At 37.8% G+C, this 17,298-nt stretch overlaps 1 protein-coding gene across 1 annotated transcript in view; it reads left to right on the top strand.

The window, feature by feature from the left end:
- Positions 1-17,298, top strand: part of RFX4 (regulatory factor X4) — a gene marked incomplete at both ends in the record, with an annotated part of 88,161 nt that overhangs the window by 22,288 nt on the left and 48,575 nt on the right. Inside the window, one exon of the mRNA XM_083365628.1 lies at positions 10,075-10,161. Coding sequence (XP_083221754.1) covers positions 10,075-10,161 — 87 coding nt within the window. The remainder of the gene's footprint in view (positions 1-10,074; positions 10,162-17,298) is intronic.

Raw genomic sequence — 17,298 nt, 5'->3', positions numbered from 1 at the left:
ATTAAAGTATGAATTGAGTTATCTTCCTCCACATTCTTCCCATGAAGACTTGCCAATTACCCACTTGGACTCACTACTATTTTCTACTATTCATGCAATAATTGTCATCAGGATTTGTTATTAGACTGAGAAACAAACCAATAGTAGTAGCAATCACCTAACCATTTGCTTTCTTTACTGAACTGAGACTTATTACTAGGATATTTCAATTTTCATGTCCCCAGGATAAAGATCTGGAGTGAGTTACCTTGTGAAGATAAAATCAATGAAACTGTTTAAGCAGCTTTCCCTATTAAGGATGGATAAGCAGAACAATCTTTCTTTAGCCTCTGTGATATCTTTGCAAAAAAAAATTGTTTGAACAAAAATTAGTCATTTTTTTCTGATTTAGTTTCCAGATTGTCAGGGCATGTAGGGTAACTAGAACAACATTTTGCAGAATGAATTGGGGATTCTTCTAATGTTGCTGATATTGTGAGCTCTGATGATTTGGATTGAAGGCTGAAGTCATGTTCCATCTGGCTTCCTTGAGTGGCTAAGGAAGAATTGTAAAGCTTGCAAGTGGTAAGCCTTCTTTGAAGAAGGAAGTTGTATCCCCAGCTTTGAAGGATGTATTGATGCACCTTTGAAGAAGCCATCACTCTGTCCATCTTCTTGTTTATCTTGGGGGGAAGGCACTGAAATTATAAAGGATCTTAGATGAAGCAAGTTATCTAGATTAGTTTCAATCAGATTTCAGATCTTGGCATGGAACTGAAACTGCTTTGGTTGCTCTTGTGGATGGCTGCCATCTGCACCTGGATAGGCAGAATTCGTTCTTCTGGGTGGATTTCTTGGTAGTGTTCAAAGTCATTGTCTGGGATTGCTTTCTGTCTGCCTTCAAACATTAAAAGTCTGGATCGTAATTTTGTAGTAGTTCTGCATCCACATGGTGATGGTTGAAAGTTATTTCAACGATGTTACACCCATACTGACTTCCAGGAAGAAATGGCAGACTGAAGATGGCTCTACAAAAAGTGGAGTCAATAACTGCAATAGAATGAAGAGTTGGCAAGTAGATCATTGTTTCCAGACAAGGAGAGGACTTCAGATAGCCCACAAGTGCTTCAAGTGGACAGTAGAGGAAACTAGAAGGAACCAAAAATTATAATTAAAAGAGAAGAACATTGAAATTCAGCTTACTAATACAGAATAAAGCAAAATATTTCCTTGTTGGATATGTAAGCTGTTCAAAATAAAGCTGCCTTTTGCAATTGACTGATGGTAATTTTGTCAGTGCTGATGCCATTTATATTCCAGTTGTTCTGGGCTTGCACCTAAGGCACCAATTACTACTGGTACTATCTTTGCTTTCTTTTGCCACAGTTGTTCTATTTCTATTTGCAGGTCTTTGTATTTTATCTTCTCCATTTCTTTCTCTTCTATCCTGCTGTCTCCAGGTACTGCCACGTCCACTATCCAGAGGTTTTTTGTCTTTCTTATTGACAATTGTTAAGTCTGGGGTGTTATGTGATAGGGGTATTTGTCAGTTTGAATTCTAAAATACCAGAGCACTTTAGTGTCTCCATTTTCTATGACATTCTCTATTTTATGGTCTCACTAGTTTTTGCTTGCAGGAAAATGGTATTTCTTGTAGATGTTCCAATGCACCATTGTTACTTGGTCATGCGGTGTTGTAGTCAGTCTGTGTGATCTTCTTGCAGCAGTTAACCAGGTGATCCGTTGTTTCTTCAGCTTCTTTTCAGAGACAGCACATGCTAGCTGGTCTGGCCTGACGGGGGAGTTGGGTTTTAAATTGTTGTTTTAGAATAGTATTATTGTTTTTAATTGGGCACTGATTTAATCTTTGTTTTAACTTTTGTATTGTATTGTATTGTTATTTATATGCCCTGTGAACCGCCCTGAGTCCCTAGGGAGAAGGGCGGTATATAAATTAAATAAAACGTAAACGTAAACGTATCTGTTGTTGCTTCTCAATTTTGGTTTTGCATGTACTTGTTCTAAGCCGCATGATATTGTGCAGTCAAAATTAGCCCTCTGCCTCTTTTTTCAAATTTCCTCCTCTTAGCCATTGTCAGCTCTTGTCATTATCTATTTTCCCTTCTGTTTTTAATAAAATTATATATTTTTAAAAAGTTACATCTTTTTGGCAGATGCTGCACTGCTTGCCCACATGTTTTCAAGTACAATTCAAACTGCTGGTTTTGACCTATGTGGCTTGAATCCATGTTATCCATGGGAATGTCTTCTTCAAACAGGGCTCACCTGCTCTGTTTGATCTAACCATGGAACAATTGTTCAGATCTCTTTCCTTGAAATGTTAGAGAAGATGAGAATTCAAAATGATATTTCATTCTCCAATAGTCTGTCACTCAAGGTCTAGATGGCCCACTCATTTTTTTATTATTTTATTTATTTATTTATTAAATTTATATGCTGCCCATCTCACTGTCAAGTGATTCTTTTAGAACTGAGAAGAGCAATCAAGATGTTGTTTCATTGAGTTTGGGGCTAGAAGTGCCTAGCATAATGCTATTTCATTAGATCATTTAAACTTATTATTTTATTATCTTTATATGACCTACCGTACCCAAACCTTTGGGAAATTGGATGAGCTCTAAATTAAGTAACATACATCAATTCATTTTTAACCACAAAATGAACTTCGTATTCTTTTATTTTTAATTTTTAAACATGATCAGTATTTTTTTTGTTCATTTACTTGATCTAATTGAAGATTGTTTTTTACTTATTTTTGTTGTTGTTGAACAGTACCAAATAGAAGCGTGTAGAGCTTGGATACAAAATGAGAAATGGTGCTTTGGAGCTTGGTGTGGACAAAATGGTATGTGAGAATGACCTTGGGAGATAGAAGGGAGAGCTGCAGACTAGGGAACGATCAGATAAGAGGCAGCTGAGACCACAGAAGAAATGGGGATATGGCAAACATCACAGAAGGGACCCTCCCCCAGTTTCTTGGAGTAGGAGGGAGAGAGAGGTAGTTTCAGACTTGCAAGATTCTGGTAATATAACCTTACCGTAAAGCTGAAGCTAGTACTCCTGGATGTGCTTTTTTTTGGACCTTACAAGGTTGACCACCACATATTTCAGCAGCTCTCTGAAGGAATTTTATATTTCCCTGAATTTTTACAGTAGCTCAGGGAAACATGTATTTGAGTCGAGGTGGTCTGATAGAGGAAGTGACAAGTTGCGACCATGTGCTGCTATCCTGTTGTCATATTCTTAACAATTCATCTCTTAGCTAAAATGCATACTTTCCTTATGCATTTAATTTCTGTCTTTCAATTAACTAAAAGTCGCAATATCCTGCAGGCTCTGATACATTCATAAAAATAAGGAAAAATATACCATTGTCAGGATGCAAGCTCCATACTTTTTATTCATGTGTGCACCATGTTTATACATGTACAAAAGAATCAGAGCTTGAATATTGGATGGCACAATGCTGCTTTCATCATTCCCTATTTGAACATCATTGCAGACATCTGTTGAGAAACAGCAAATATTTAGGGACAATAAAGACAAATGGATAGCATTACTAGACAGTATGGCAAAGAAAGACATAGAAGCTTGCTCGGTTTCATATAAAGCTTTGCCTTCCAAACTGGCTGTATTTCTAGCAAGCAGACAAGTTAATAACAACCTGTTTGCATACATTAAAACAGACATGTCAAACACAAGGCCCGGGGGCCGGATCCGGCCCGTGAAGTGGTTTCATGAGGCCCGCGAAGCCATCCTGGAAACAGTGAGGGAATGGCCTCCACTGCCTTGGCCCTGGCCCAGAGACCCTCCTTCTGCCAGAGACCCTCAGCTCTGTCCCACTCCTGCCCAGGCCCCCATAGGCACCCTGGATGCGAACAATATAGAGCTGGCCACACCCACCCAGTAGGCTATACACACTCTAGCCACACCCACCCAGTAGGCCACGCCCACCCTGGCCATACCCACCCGGCCCCCTGAGGGCAACCGCAATGCTGATGCGGCCCTCAATGAAATTGAGTTTGACACCCCTGTTTTAGGGAGAAAATTAAATAAAGTAGGAATTGAGAAGCCCTGCCCTCTCCTCATCATCTGTTATTTACCACCTGGTCCTAGAAGCAGACCAGCCTTTCCTTCTTCTTCTTTTTTGCTACTAACTCAACCATCCTTTTATGCTGCTTTTGGTTTCCCTTGCAAGCCTGTTGTAAGCCCCTTTTGCACTTTAGCCTGTCTTTCTGAAGAAATCAGCTTCTTGCCGGTACACCTCTTCCACTTCCCATACACATCCCTTTTAAAACTCTTACTTCAATAGAAAGCTCCCTAAACATCTACTACAACTTCCTAAGCTTCTCCCAGATGAAGATTCTAAGAAAACATGTGGAGAACATGTTTTCTTCTAGTTCTGTACATGTGGAGCTCTAAGATCAGGAACCCTTACAATTCTTAAATTAATAGGTATTTCCCTCCCATAACAACCTGCAAAGTATGAAGGTTGTATTTAAGAAGATTGGGAAATTCTCCAGTTCTGCCATAGCCAACAGCTCCAGAATAAGCTACAGTTTCCACTATTCCAAGCAATCTCTCTATAAACTGTAATTCATCTGGCAGATCTCACCTATCACTCTAATAAAATTCCAAAGAAGCAGCTGCATCCATCCTCCAGATTGCCTCCTGACACTGGCTCACATTTGGGGACATAAAAGTGCTTGCTGTAGCCATTGAGTCTAAAACTGAGTTCATTGTCAGTCTTCATGTATCCTTTCAAATGCCCACCCCCTTCATTTCATAAGCTTAGATTTAAGGTCATCTTGATGGTACTCAGAGCCCCTGCTGGAACGTTTTCCAAGTGTTGTAAGATCTGACCCTAACCCAGCCCTTCAGGAGTCATTGGTTCCAATGACAGATTCCCCAACCATCCATACGTAAAAAGGACTATGGGAATTAGTCTCTGAAAAAGAGAGAATACAAATCTTAGAGAATATCAAAAGGAAAATTAGGATTGTTATCCATTCCCCCACATATCTATGTAATGGGAGGGTGTCATATATTTCCAGAATAGAGTAGGTTGTTTTAAAAAGCAGATATTATTTCCTCATGAGACTCCATGCATATCTTTCTGTATCTTTCTCTCAGGGAAGCAGCAGCAATGGCAGTTAGTGCTTTTTCCTCTCCTGCCTCAGTGTGCTACATAAGGCAAGCTGTCATATTTAATGTCAATTCTATAGGGCTTCTCATTAAAATCTCAAAATTGTGTCTTCCTTCCTTCCTTCCTTCCTTCATTCCTTCCTTCCTTCCTTCCTTCCTTCCTTCCTTCCTTCCTTCCTTCCTTCCTTCCTTCCTTCCTTTTGGAAATCTGAACTTGTATGCTTGTATGTGTTATAAAAAATGCTTTGCTTGAGAATGGTTTCACTATGCAAGTATAATGGCACCTTGTTTTACAGGGAATTAATTTCAACCAGTTGTTATTCATTCTTTCTTTTTTAAATCCTAGCCCTGCTCATTTTTTCTCTTTTCCCTGTGGCTTCTGTCAATGTTATATATGTATGAAAAACATGGGAAAACCCCCCCACACACACACACACAGTGACATGGAAAGTATCTAGGATTAATTTCAAATAGATTTGAAATATAGACTGATAAATTGGGGAAACTGGACTGGGGATAGGATTTGTGGGTGTGGCTTCATACTTCGGGGAAGAGGGATCATCTTAAATTCAGGATTATCTTCCTTTGGGGGAAAAAAAGGTAAATTCTTGATTCTAAGTATGCTAGCCATAACTAGTTTCACAGTGAGCTGTCCAGAGTCCTAAGTATCTATGACAGGGGTGTCAAACTCAATTTCATTGAGGGCCGCATTAGCATTGCGGTTGCCCTCAGGGGACCGGGTGGGTCTGGCCAGGGTGGGCGTGGCCTACTGGGTGGGCGTGGCTAGAGTGCATATGGCCTACTGGGTGGGCGTGGCCAGCTCTACATCGTTCGCATCAAGGGTGCCTATGGGGGCCTGGGCAGGAGTGGGACAGATCTGAGGGTCTCTGGCAGAAGGAGGGTCTCTGGGCCAGGGCCAAGGCAGTGGGGGCCGTTCCCTCACTGTTTCCAGGATGGCTTCACAGGCCACATGAAACCACTTCGCGGGCCAGATCCGGCCCCCGGGCCTTGTGTTTGACATGTCTGCCCTAAAAGAAACTGCTCAAACAAATCTAAGCAGAACAATAAATAAAAGCAAATAATGACAAGCCAAGATACGTAGAGGTGGTTAGGGAAAGAGTTAGGTTAGGACTTAGTTAGGTTTCTTGTAAGTCCTCTGAAAACTAAATATGAAAGTTTTGCATTTTCATCAGCTATAAGTTTTTTTTTAATCTGATTCTTTTTACAGTGCAGGTTTTGTCGGGTGCAGGGATGTTGCTTGACTATTTGTCTATATATGAACAGCTGTTGACTGAAGCCTAAAAGTATTTACAGTACATTTTGAGAAAGATGGATAAATAAAGCATGTGCTCTACAAGCATAAAGACACATATGTTTGCTTTTTTTTTCTTTGTACCCCTTACCACCCCATTAAAGCCTGATTGAATTGTTGGATTGGAAAATGGAATTCCCGCTGCCCAAACTTTTAGCCCATGCAGAGTATAGACCAGTGTTTTTCAACCTTGGGAAATCTAAAATGTGTTTGAATTTCAACATAGCTGGCTGGAGAATTCTGGGAGTTGAAGTCCACACATCTTAAAGTTCCCAAGATTGAAAAACACTGGCATAGATCCTTCTCTTAGCTGGAAGATTTTATTCTATTGTGAGGTAAACAATGGATATTTTCTCTCTCTCTCTCTTTCTCTCTCTCTCTCTCTCTCTCTCTCTCTCTCTCTCTCTCTCTCTCTCTCTCTCTTTAAAAAAAGGATGTTTTCTCTCTCATTTGCATCTTTTCACGATTCAGATAGCAAACTTTCAAAGGGGGAGGACTAATTTTCCTCTATTTGTGGAGTCTCCTCAGTGATTTAGAACTCTGCATGCAACAGAGCAGCCTTTTTCAACCTGCCCTTCATTATTATTAGACTGCAACTTATAGTAGTTTTCTTTTTCTGTTTTTAAATATACAGGACTTGTCTTTTCCTAGTCCAATCTAATTCTCTAAACCAGTGGTCTTCAGTTTGGAGGGTGACAGGTTGAGGAAGGTTCGCTTAGAACATTAGACTAGGACAGATACTGGATTGACTATAAGATTGATGGCCACCCTCCTAAGTAGGATGGGTCAGAAAACAACCATTGCAGAGATTTCAGAAATGCCTTTTATTGTAATAAAGCAGAAAAACAGGAGCTTGGGTGTTCAGGTTTCTGTCTGTCTGCTCTAAACAAAATCAACTCAGGGCTATTCTGAGTTTCTTTCTTACCCTTTCCTCTTTCTCAGGGCTGAGTTACCTTTTTAAAAATTCTTCTCAGGGTGGCCAAGTGGCTGATCAGTTAAGATGTTGGGCTTGTCGGCTGGAAAGCCAGCAGCCTAGATTCAAGGCCCGAGTGCCACCTGATGGGGTGAGCTCCCGTCCTTGCCCCAGCTCCTGCCTGTTGTGATTCAGGGTCAGCCTGTGGGTTCGGCAGTTGGGTCGGACGACTCAGAGGAGGAGGAGGGGGGTGTTGAAGAGCTTGCTGAGAATAATATTGAGGCTCCACAGAGCCCTCAGCCAGGCCCCTCCCACCTGGTCATGACGCAGACCCAGCTGTGTGAGCCTGAGAGCGTGGATGAAGATGACCCACAGCTGGCCCTGTTCAAGAACGCCCGACGCAGGAGGCAGTCAATCAGGAATAAACAGAGGAAGGCAATGGGGCACCTCAGAAGGAGGCAGAGAGAAGCCACGCCCTGAACTGTATAAAAGGGGAATGCGTGGGAGGGCTGGTTTGCTGAAGGCAACCACTTGAATAGCTCCTGTTTCATGGTTCGTGTCTTGTTCTGTTTGCTTTTGTATCCATAAATTTGGCAGGCTTAGTTCCAGACTCTTGCCTTCTTGTAAAAGGGGTTGTCCCTGCCTTTTCTGCAGGGCCGGTAGCAGGCTGGTACAGAACACTGCCAACCTAGCAGTTTGAAAGCATGCAAATGTGAGTAGATAAATAGGTACCACTTTGGTGGGAAGGTAATAATGCTCTGTGATGTTTTTCTGGCCACATGACTGCGGAAATGTCTTTGGACAGTGGTAGCTCAGTGGCCTTGAAATGGAGATGAGCACCGCCCGCTGTAGTCGGCAATGACTAATGGAGTAAAATCTGCAGGGATTCCTTTACCTTTTACTTAATAGCTTCCTCATTCCTTTCCTATGCCCAAGATAAGCTCAGTGTTGCTTAAAGTATTGGATTAGGAATGGGGAGAGCCAAGTTCTTGTTTATCTCAGCAGGGGAAGCTGTCTTTGTGACTTTGGGCCAATCACTCACAGCTAATCCGACCCCATATAGTTGCTTTGTGGGACAAAAAGAGAGGAAGAAGCATTATGCATTATTTCTAATGCTCCTAGATAAAAGTCAGGGTAGAAATCTGACATATTTGAAATGGCAGCAGGAAAACCATTCACTCCCTTGAGCTTGTTAGAGGAATGGTAGCATGCAAGAATAATAAGTAAATGGTATCAAACAACATCCGCAGAGTTAAAAATTGCTCAAAGTTCTGATTTCAGAAGTTTGGTTTCCAGCGTGTGAAGATATGCAAATGAATGGATGTTATACAAGAGATGTTATCATGTGATCAAAAGAACACTTGAAAAATTTTGTGCCTTATGCTTTGAATTAAATGCCATTTACATGGTACTCCATTCTTCTATCAAATTATAGACAGAAGTACAAATATGTTACTGAGTAACTATGGAATTTGTATATGAATGCCAAATCTTATAGCTAGTCCTAACATTTGGACAACTCAGTAGCAACTAGATTAGAACAGAACAGAACAGAACAGAACAGAACAGAACAGAACAGAATAGAATAACAGAGTTGGAAGGGACCTTATAGATCTTCTAGTCCAACCCCCTGCCATTTCAGACAAATGGTTGTCCAATCTCTTCTTAAAAACTTTTACTGTTGGAGCATTCACAACTTCTGGAGGCAAGTTGTTTCATTGATTAATTTTTCTGTCATGAAATTTCTTCTTAGTTCTAGGTTGCTTCTCTCCTTGATTAGTTTCCATCCCTTGCTTCTTGTCCTGCCCTCAGGTACTTTGGAGAATAGCTTGATTCCTTCTTTATGAAAACCCCTAAGATATTGGAACACTGCTATCATGTCACCCCTAGTCCTTCTCTTCATTAAACTAGACATACCCAATTCCAGCAACCATTCTTTATATGTTTTAGCCTCCAGTCCCCTAATCATCTTTGTTGCTCTTCTCTGTACTCTTTCTAGAGTCTCAACATCTTTTTTACATCATGGTGACCAAAACTGGATGCAGTATTCCAAGTGTGGCCTTACCAAGGCTTTGTAAAGTGGTATTAACACTTCACGAGATCTTGAGTCTATCCCTCTGTTAATGCAGCCTAGCACTGTGTTGGCTTTTTTGGCAGCTGCAGCACACTGCTGGCTCATAATAACAGCCTTAGATAGCTGGTAATGAGGATTAGTAAAGAGTTACATATTGTTATGTGTTTTTATTTTTTACTGTAAAGGCTAGAAGAAAAGAAGTTATGCTTTTTCTTTTTTGCCTCAGTTGAATACAAGAACTTTGTCTTGGAGAGTGGGAAACAGCGTTACAAAGATGGCTCTGCTATCATACTTTAGAAAACTAGATAAATATGATACAGAGGCAGTCGAGTTGTATTTTACATTGATCTTAGAATGCCTTGGCTCATAGTATCTTTTAGTGTAAGGCACATATATTCTATTTTTTTCCAGAATGGAAAAATATTTGATATGGTTTTATCTGACATCTTTAAATGAACATCACATGTTTGTGATGTTCTTAGTCTTATTCCTAATTTGTACTAAAAGAAGCTGTGGCTCAGAAGAAAAAAATTAGCTTAAGTAGAGTGCAATCTGAATCCATTTTTTCTCTGAATTTTTACACAGAAATGCAAAATACAGATTAATTACTTTAAAAAAATTGTTTTGCAGAGAGTTGGATTGAAAGATGCCTCAGTGAAAGTGAAAACAAACGTTATTCCAGCCACACATCTCCGGCAAATGTTTCTAATGATGAAAGTAAGTATGCTTTATTTTCTATAGAAATATATAGATTCCCATTTGTTACAAAAGATTTGAAGTTTATAGTTTCTATATGGATCTGGAAAGCCACATCTTCAAGCAGGGAAAAAATTAAGAGTTAAATGACAAATGTATCAGCCAGAAAAACAGCATTTTGTATTTGTATTGGACAGCTGAGTACATATGGGCAGAGGGACATACATTAAAGATAAGCCATTAAGATACTAGCTTTGTAGATGAAGCCTAAATCTCCCTTCTGGGACCAAAACAATGCCCATTGGAATACTTGAATGAAAGTTCTTCACTGGCAGCCCAAAGGAAATTAATTGCCAAGGGAATTGTTCATCTTCCTGCGAAGGATTGCTATGAAGAGAATTCCCTGCTGAGTGTTCTTATCATCTATACAACTCAACAGCTGATTCTCAATTCACCACCTTCCACAACCATTCCAATGCTGGCTCCAGTTCAGATTTTAAATGATTTCATTGTTTTCTTGAAACTCTTTGCTAATGACCAACATAAAGGCTGGCTGCTTAAGAGGAGATTCCTTGTGGGGTCTCCTTCCATATGGAATACCCTGACAGGTGTGGTATCAAACAACCTGGCCAGGGTAGGTAAGTTAGAAGCCTGTGAGGGAGTGTGATGGAAGAGGCAGGGTGACATTTTAGAGCTCTACCAGAATACCATGCCTCTATATCTCTTTTGCATGGAGAACAAGGACAGTCTGATAGTTATGACTCTGCTAACAACTTTGTTTTGGAGACTGCAAAACATATTGATCTACTTGTGCATGCAGTGGGTATGATTATGGCAAAGTTGAACATTTCCTTAAGAAGAATAATGCTTCAGGAATGATTGAGGAATGATTGGTTTATATTGTCACTTGCCTTTCAGAGGTATCATTGGAATGGGAAGGAGAGTATTAGAGCAATATGGCCAAAGAAAGAGTGCTCATATATGGCAGACATAGGAGATAAGCATGCTCTTCTGTCTTTCCTTATTTACCTGTGTAGGGTGGGGCCCGTGCTGGTACTCTTTACTATTGGAATGGAATAGAGCCTATTCATCAAAAGTATAGAAGTAGGGCTGGTTAGATGCTTAAACTCCATCACAGGCTCAGATAACAATCTTTATGGGGGGAAAAACCTTTAAAGAGCCCTTTTCCTTCTTTCCTACAGTTAAATGGCTAATATGGTCTAAAGGGCTGTAGAATGAGTTCAGAGAGCAATAACCCTTTGTTTCATGTATTCTGGCATCTGAGTTTTGGCATCCTTGATTTGGGACTGTAGTCGACCCACAACTTACACCTGACTCCTCAAAGCAATTTTTATCTAGGACGTTCTGCTCAAGATTCTATGCATCTTCAGGTGGCATCTGGGATTCTTTCTGTACAATGGGTTTCCATCAAAGAGGTCCATCAGCCTATATAATTCCAGCTCGGGATTACACCTTGAGATATTAATGAACATTTTCCTGTTCTGAAAAAAACCTATTGAATTATAGTGCAAGACTGTAATAATTATCTCACTGTATAATTTATTTTCTTAGTTATTTTGCTACTACATTAAGTATGACATTTTTACTGGGCAGAATATAAATGTTAAAAAACCTTAACCAGCTTGACTAGGATTTTAAAATATGAAGTTGTAGTAATAACACAACAAAGTCCTATTTTAGCTTCTTCAGTATAATGATATGAATTTCCCAAGCAGCAATATGCAATGAAGAACAAGTTTGCTTTCATTTGGGGATTTGTTCAGTGTCAATACTGTGCATGTTTACTGAGAACCAAATCCAACTGAGTTCATCTAGTCAGATGCCCTCCGCCAAGCTGTATATGTAGAACTGTAGCCTTATAGATGTGGAATTTAGGCTAAACTACAGGACAAAATGTAACTAACCAGGACAGAATTTCTCAAGAGCTAGTCATTTCATTATTCACTACTGAATAGGTATACTCATAAAAATTATATTTTAGGTGATTTGAAAGTGATAAGTTTTGTTGCATTTCCTTTATAGTGACTCATTTATATAAAAGACAGTAAGTATGGCTTGTATACATTATTTTTCCCATGCAGAAAAGCTATGCTGGGGCTTAAAAATGTAGGCATTGAAATATAATAATACTAGTAGTATAGTAACTTGAATTTCTTTTTTTAAAAAAGTATGTTTTATTAACTTTTTAACATAATCACTTTAATATATGGTAAACAATGTGTTGTCTGTGTTTACAGTTCTTGTTTACATTTGTTTTCCCCACAATGTTCAAAACATTCTTACTGGTTAAGATTTTCTCAAAGTTAATTACATTTAAATATTGAAGTCTATTTTTTCTCATGTAAGGCAACCCAATACTTTTACCTTTCTTAAGGAATAAATAGAAGGGACGCGGTGGCTCAGTGGGTTAAGACGCTGAGCTTGTCGATCGGAAGGTCGGCAGTTTGGTGGGTCAAATCCCGAGTGCCACGTAACAGAGTGAGCGCCTGTTACTCGTCCCAGCTTCTGCCAACCTAGCAGTTCGAAAGCACGTAAAAAATGCAAGTAGAAAAATAGGGACCACTACGGTGGGAAGGTAACAGCGTTCCGTGCACCTTTGGCGTCTAGTCATGCCGGCCACATGACCACGGAGACGTCCTTGGACAAGCGCTGGCTCTTTGGCTTTGAAACGGAGATGAGCACCGGCCCCTAGAGTCGGAAACGACTAGCACGCACGTGCGGGGGAACCTTTACCTTTACCTTTACCTTTACCTAAGGAATTAATAAGACTACAAAAAGAAAAAAGAATAAGAATAATAAAAAAATATAGTATGCTACTTAAAATCCCTATTTCCTATGAGCTAATACATATTTATTTCCATTTTTTTGTTCTTTTTTATCATAATTTAAAAATATATTTAATCTTTAAATATTCCATTTAATTAATCTAGTCCTCTAGTCTTTTAATTCTTATTCAAAACATTTTTTAATCCATTGTAATTTTCTTAAAGTCAATCACCTTTAAATATCTAAAACATTTCCTTTATATAAGCCATTCCAACTCTTTTATATTACTCATATCAAGAAATAAAATAAAAAGAAAGAAGAAAAAGAAAGTACTATGTTACCTGAGGGGCTCGAACAGATGTTTCTTTTTAAAATATTCTCTGTGATAGGCCCCATCGTCTATTTTCTTAATTTTCACTTTAGCCTTTTTCTTTAGCCTTTTTCTTTTGTTTCTTAATCAATATATTCTGCTGAAACAAAGAATCTTTCCATATTCTTGTGGGTGTTACTGTAGATATAAAAGGTAAGTCAAGTACAATATCTTGGTGAGAGGTATTTGCCCATTCATTTTTGTTGAAAATCATTTTCTTTCTTTTTGTCTCTGCTTCTCTTATCATTTTTTGTCTCTCAAGTTCTAGTGTTTTTCCTGGCATCTCTGCAATCCATTTTGTCCAATCTTTTTTCTTATCCTCAAATTTGTTTTGTGGTGTTAAAGTATAAGTTGTCTTTTCCAAATCGAGTATTTCTTGTAAATTTTTTCCATTTGGGTTAAAGCATACTTCTTTGTTTTGTTAGGTTCCATCTTTAAGTCTCTATCCTCAAATTTGTATTCAGTTGTCTGTTTTATCTGTTCCTTCTTTGTTGTTGTTTCCTGGGATTTTTTTGTTGTAAAGTTAAATTGGAGATGAATTTGGTTGATATTTTCAAAGTTATTTTGAATTTCTTTGAGGTTTGAAATTATTGTTATTTGAATTAGTTGTAACATATCATATGTCTCCTCTTGAAAAGTATTTATTCTTTCTTTATAGGTTCTTTCTATAAATCTCTGATTTTCCATGATGACCAAGAATCCAAATTTTCTTTTCTCTGCAAATAGCTTTGGGGTCAGAGTTAAATAGATACTTGTAATTGAGAAAGTTCAAACAAGTTTTTTTTGTTCCCTGAAGTTTGTAAGTCTTACTTTGTCTGTAGCCCAGATTGTTGTCTTTTTTGTCACAGCTGTTCTCTATTGTTAGAGCTTTGAAGATCACAAGTAGAGATTAGTTTTTTCAGATTTTGCCAAGTCCTGCATGAAAGCCATAGCTGTCATAGTCTTCATCCACCACTAGATGTCAGGGCTGGTTTATTTTTAAAATTTTCAAAATGAACAAATTGCTTTTTAAATGAGAATCTTAACCATTCAGTAATTTCAAACTTATCCTAATTTAGGTTTTATAATCATTTCATTTCATTTCAATACATTTTGGTCCTCCATAAAAGGTTTAATTCACCACTTCCATTAGTAAAAGGGTGGGGCAAAAATCCCCCTTCTTCACTTCTGGAGGTTTTTTGCTTCTTGGGATTTTTTTTTCTTCAGGAAAGTTGATGAATAGGATAGAGAAAATTGATGTTGTTACCCAGATTCAAATGCACTGTTTACAATGAGCTTAAAATAGTGCTTTTGACTTCAGTTGCTTGCAGCTTGGGCTAGACTCTGAAGTTAGGCTAGCCTTTTTCCTGTTGGTTTCTGGAAGGCTTCTCCCACAGAATATGATAATAGCCAAAAGCTTAAATGAATGTATAATTAGACAGATTCAGCTGTCAAGCTTATTTTCTCATGATTTGTTTGGTTGTTTCAGTGATTTATCAGGCACACTGATCATAAATAGCCAATAGACTCAGTTTACTGGCTAACCTAGGTGACATCAAAACTACCAAGGAGATAGTTTTCAGTTTTGCACAGTAGCGCAAGTAGCCAAGGGATCATGGGGTTCCACACCCTACGGCCGATTCTTTTCTGTTTGGGGACCCTATATGGGCCTAAAGTCACCCCGGAGAGGTGACAAACAAGGAAGGAAGCCCTGCCGACCATGGAGAGATGGATGTCGATCTGGTCATTCAGGGAAAGCCCTCCAGAAACCAGTAAAAGAAAGGCTAGCTTCACTCCAGAGTCTAGCCCAAGCTACAAGCAGCCAAAGCCAAAAAGCACTAATTTAAGCTTGTTCATAAACAACGTGTTTGGAACTGGGTAAGAATATCATTTTTTTTTCTTTTCTACTTGATATTTGATGTCCTGGAAAAAAGAAAAAAACCCAAGAAGCAAAAATCCTCCGAAAGTGAGAAGGAGGGGTATTCTTGCTCCACACTCCCACAGAAGGAAGCGGTGAATTAAACTTTTATGGGGGATAGAAATATATTGAAATGAAATGAATAGAAGATTTAAATCTGGATAAGTTTGAAATTGGTGGAATTTGATAAGATTTTCTTTCCAAAAGATTATTGATGAAAACAGAAGAAAGTAATTGTTTGTTTAGAAAAATGAAAAAATGAATGGGTGCTGACATCTAGTGGTGGATGAAAATATACAACTGTAGTTGCTCTAATACAGGAATTGATAGAAAGCCCAGTAAAAAATAACTTGTTTTTGTGACCTTCAATGTCTTAACTAAACAGAGAACAGCTGCAACAAAAAGAAAACATTTTGGGCTATTTACACGGCAGGAACTATAAACTTTAGGAAAATTTGACCTTCCTAGATTATAAATATTTATTGAATTGTGACTTTAAAGCTGTTTGCAGAGAAAGAAAAATTTTGATTTTTGGCTATCATGGAACCTCAGAGACCTGCAGAAAGAACATATAAGAAAAACAAATACTTTCTAAGAGGTAGTGTATGCTATGTTGCAACTAACTCAAATGACAATGATTTCAAACCACAAGGAAATTAAAAACAACTTTGAAAATTTAAATGAACACATCCTCAATTTAACCCTACAACAAAAACCTCTCAGAAAATAAAAATAGAGAGCAATCAGATAAAGCAGACAATTGAACATAAACCAGAGGAAAGAAATTTAAAGAAGGAACCCAACAATAGAAGGAATTATAACTTAACCCAGGTGGAGAAAACCTTGCAGGAAATATCGGACATGGAAAAAATAACTACACTTCAAGATTGCAAAATAAGTCTGAGAACAAGAAAAAGGATTAGACAAAATGGATTATAGAGCTGTCAGGAGAATTACAAGAACATGAGAGACAAAAAATTATAAGACATATTAAGACAGAAAGAAAAAAAGGATTTTCAATGAATACAAAGGGGTGAAAGCCTCCCAAAAAAACATTTTACTGGATTTGTCTCCTGTACCTAGAACAACATCCACAAGACTATGGGAAGACTTTTTGGTCCAGTGGAGCATACTGATTAGGAAAGATGTTTGGTGAAAAAAAAGGCTAAAGTTAGAATTAAGAAATTAGATGATGGGCCCTATCAGATGGAATATTTAAAGACTAAACATTTGTTTGAATATGGTTAAAAAATGTAAAAATTCTAGATATAAATGTATTTTACTTGAGGGATAGGCCCCTCAAGTAACATAGTATTCTTTTTAAAAAATGTGTTTGTTTTATTTTTACTATATGAAAAATATAAAAATATTGGAATGGTTTATATGAGGGAAATGTTTTAGATATTTAAGTGTAATTGATCTTGAGAAAATCTCAATTGATAAGAATGCTCTGAACAGACTCAAAAGATTAGATGATTGGGTTTATTAGATGGAATATTTAAAGATTAAACATTTGTTTGAATATGGTTAAAAAGAATATAATTTTTTTGGATATAAATGTATTTTAGCTTAAGAGGGATATTTTTTAAAGTAGTATATTATTTCCTTCTTTCTTCTTCTTTTTTTCTTTTTTTTAAAGATATGAGAAATGTAAAACTGTTCGGATGGCTTATATGAGGAAAAAGATGTAATACTTAAGTGTAATTAACTGAGAAAATCTTAACTGGTAAGAATGTTTTGAACATTGTGGGGAAAAATCTAAATAAGAACTTTGAAAACAGGATTTATGATGAGGTAATTAAGATGATCACTTAGAAAAGAAGCTTTATATTGATGTGGTTGTTAAATATTAGAAAAATGTTTACATTCAATTCTTATCTATCAAAAGACATGTACTAATTTAAGGTTGGTTAAAGAGAATATTACTGGAAGAAGAGAAAATCAAAGAAAGCTACTATGTGGATTATGGAATTGTTATGGATTATTTTTAAATGTAAACCCAGTCAACATGCTGTTTACCAAATATTAAGGTGACTATGTTAAAAAAATCAGTAAAATATATTTTTAAAAAAACTACCGAGGAAATAGTTCAGTGCACTTTAAC

The sequence above is a fragment of the Vipera ursinii genome (assembly GCF_947247035.1).
Source record: "Vipera ursinii genome assembly, chromosome: 6".
Classification (NCBI taxonomy): domain Eukaryota; kingdom Metazoa; phylum Chordata; class Lepidosauria; order Squamata; family Viperidae; genus Vipera; species Vipera ursinii.
This window is presented reverse-complemented; position numbering and strand designations above follow the sequence as displayed.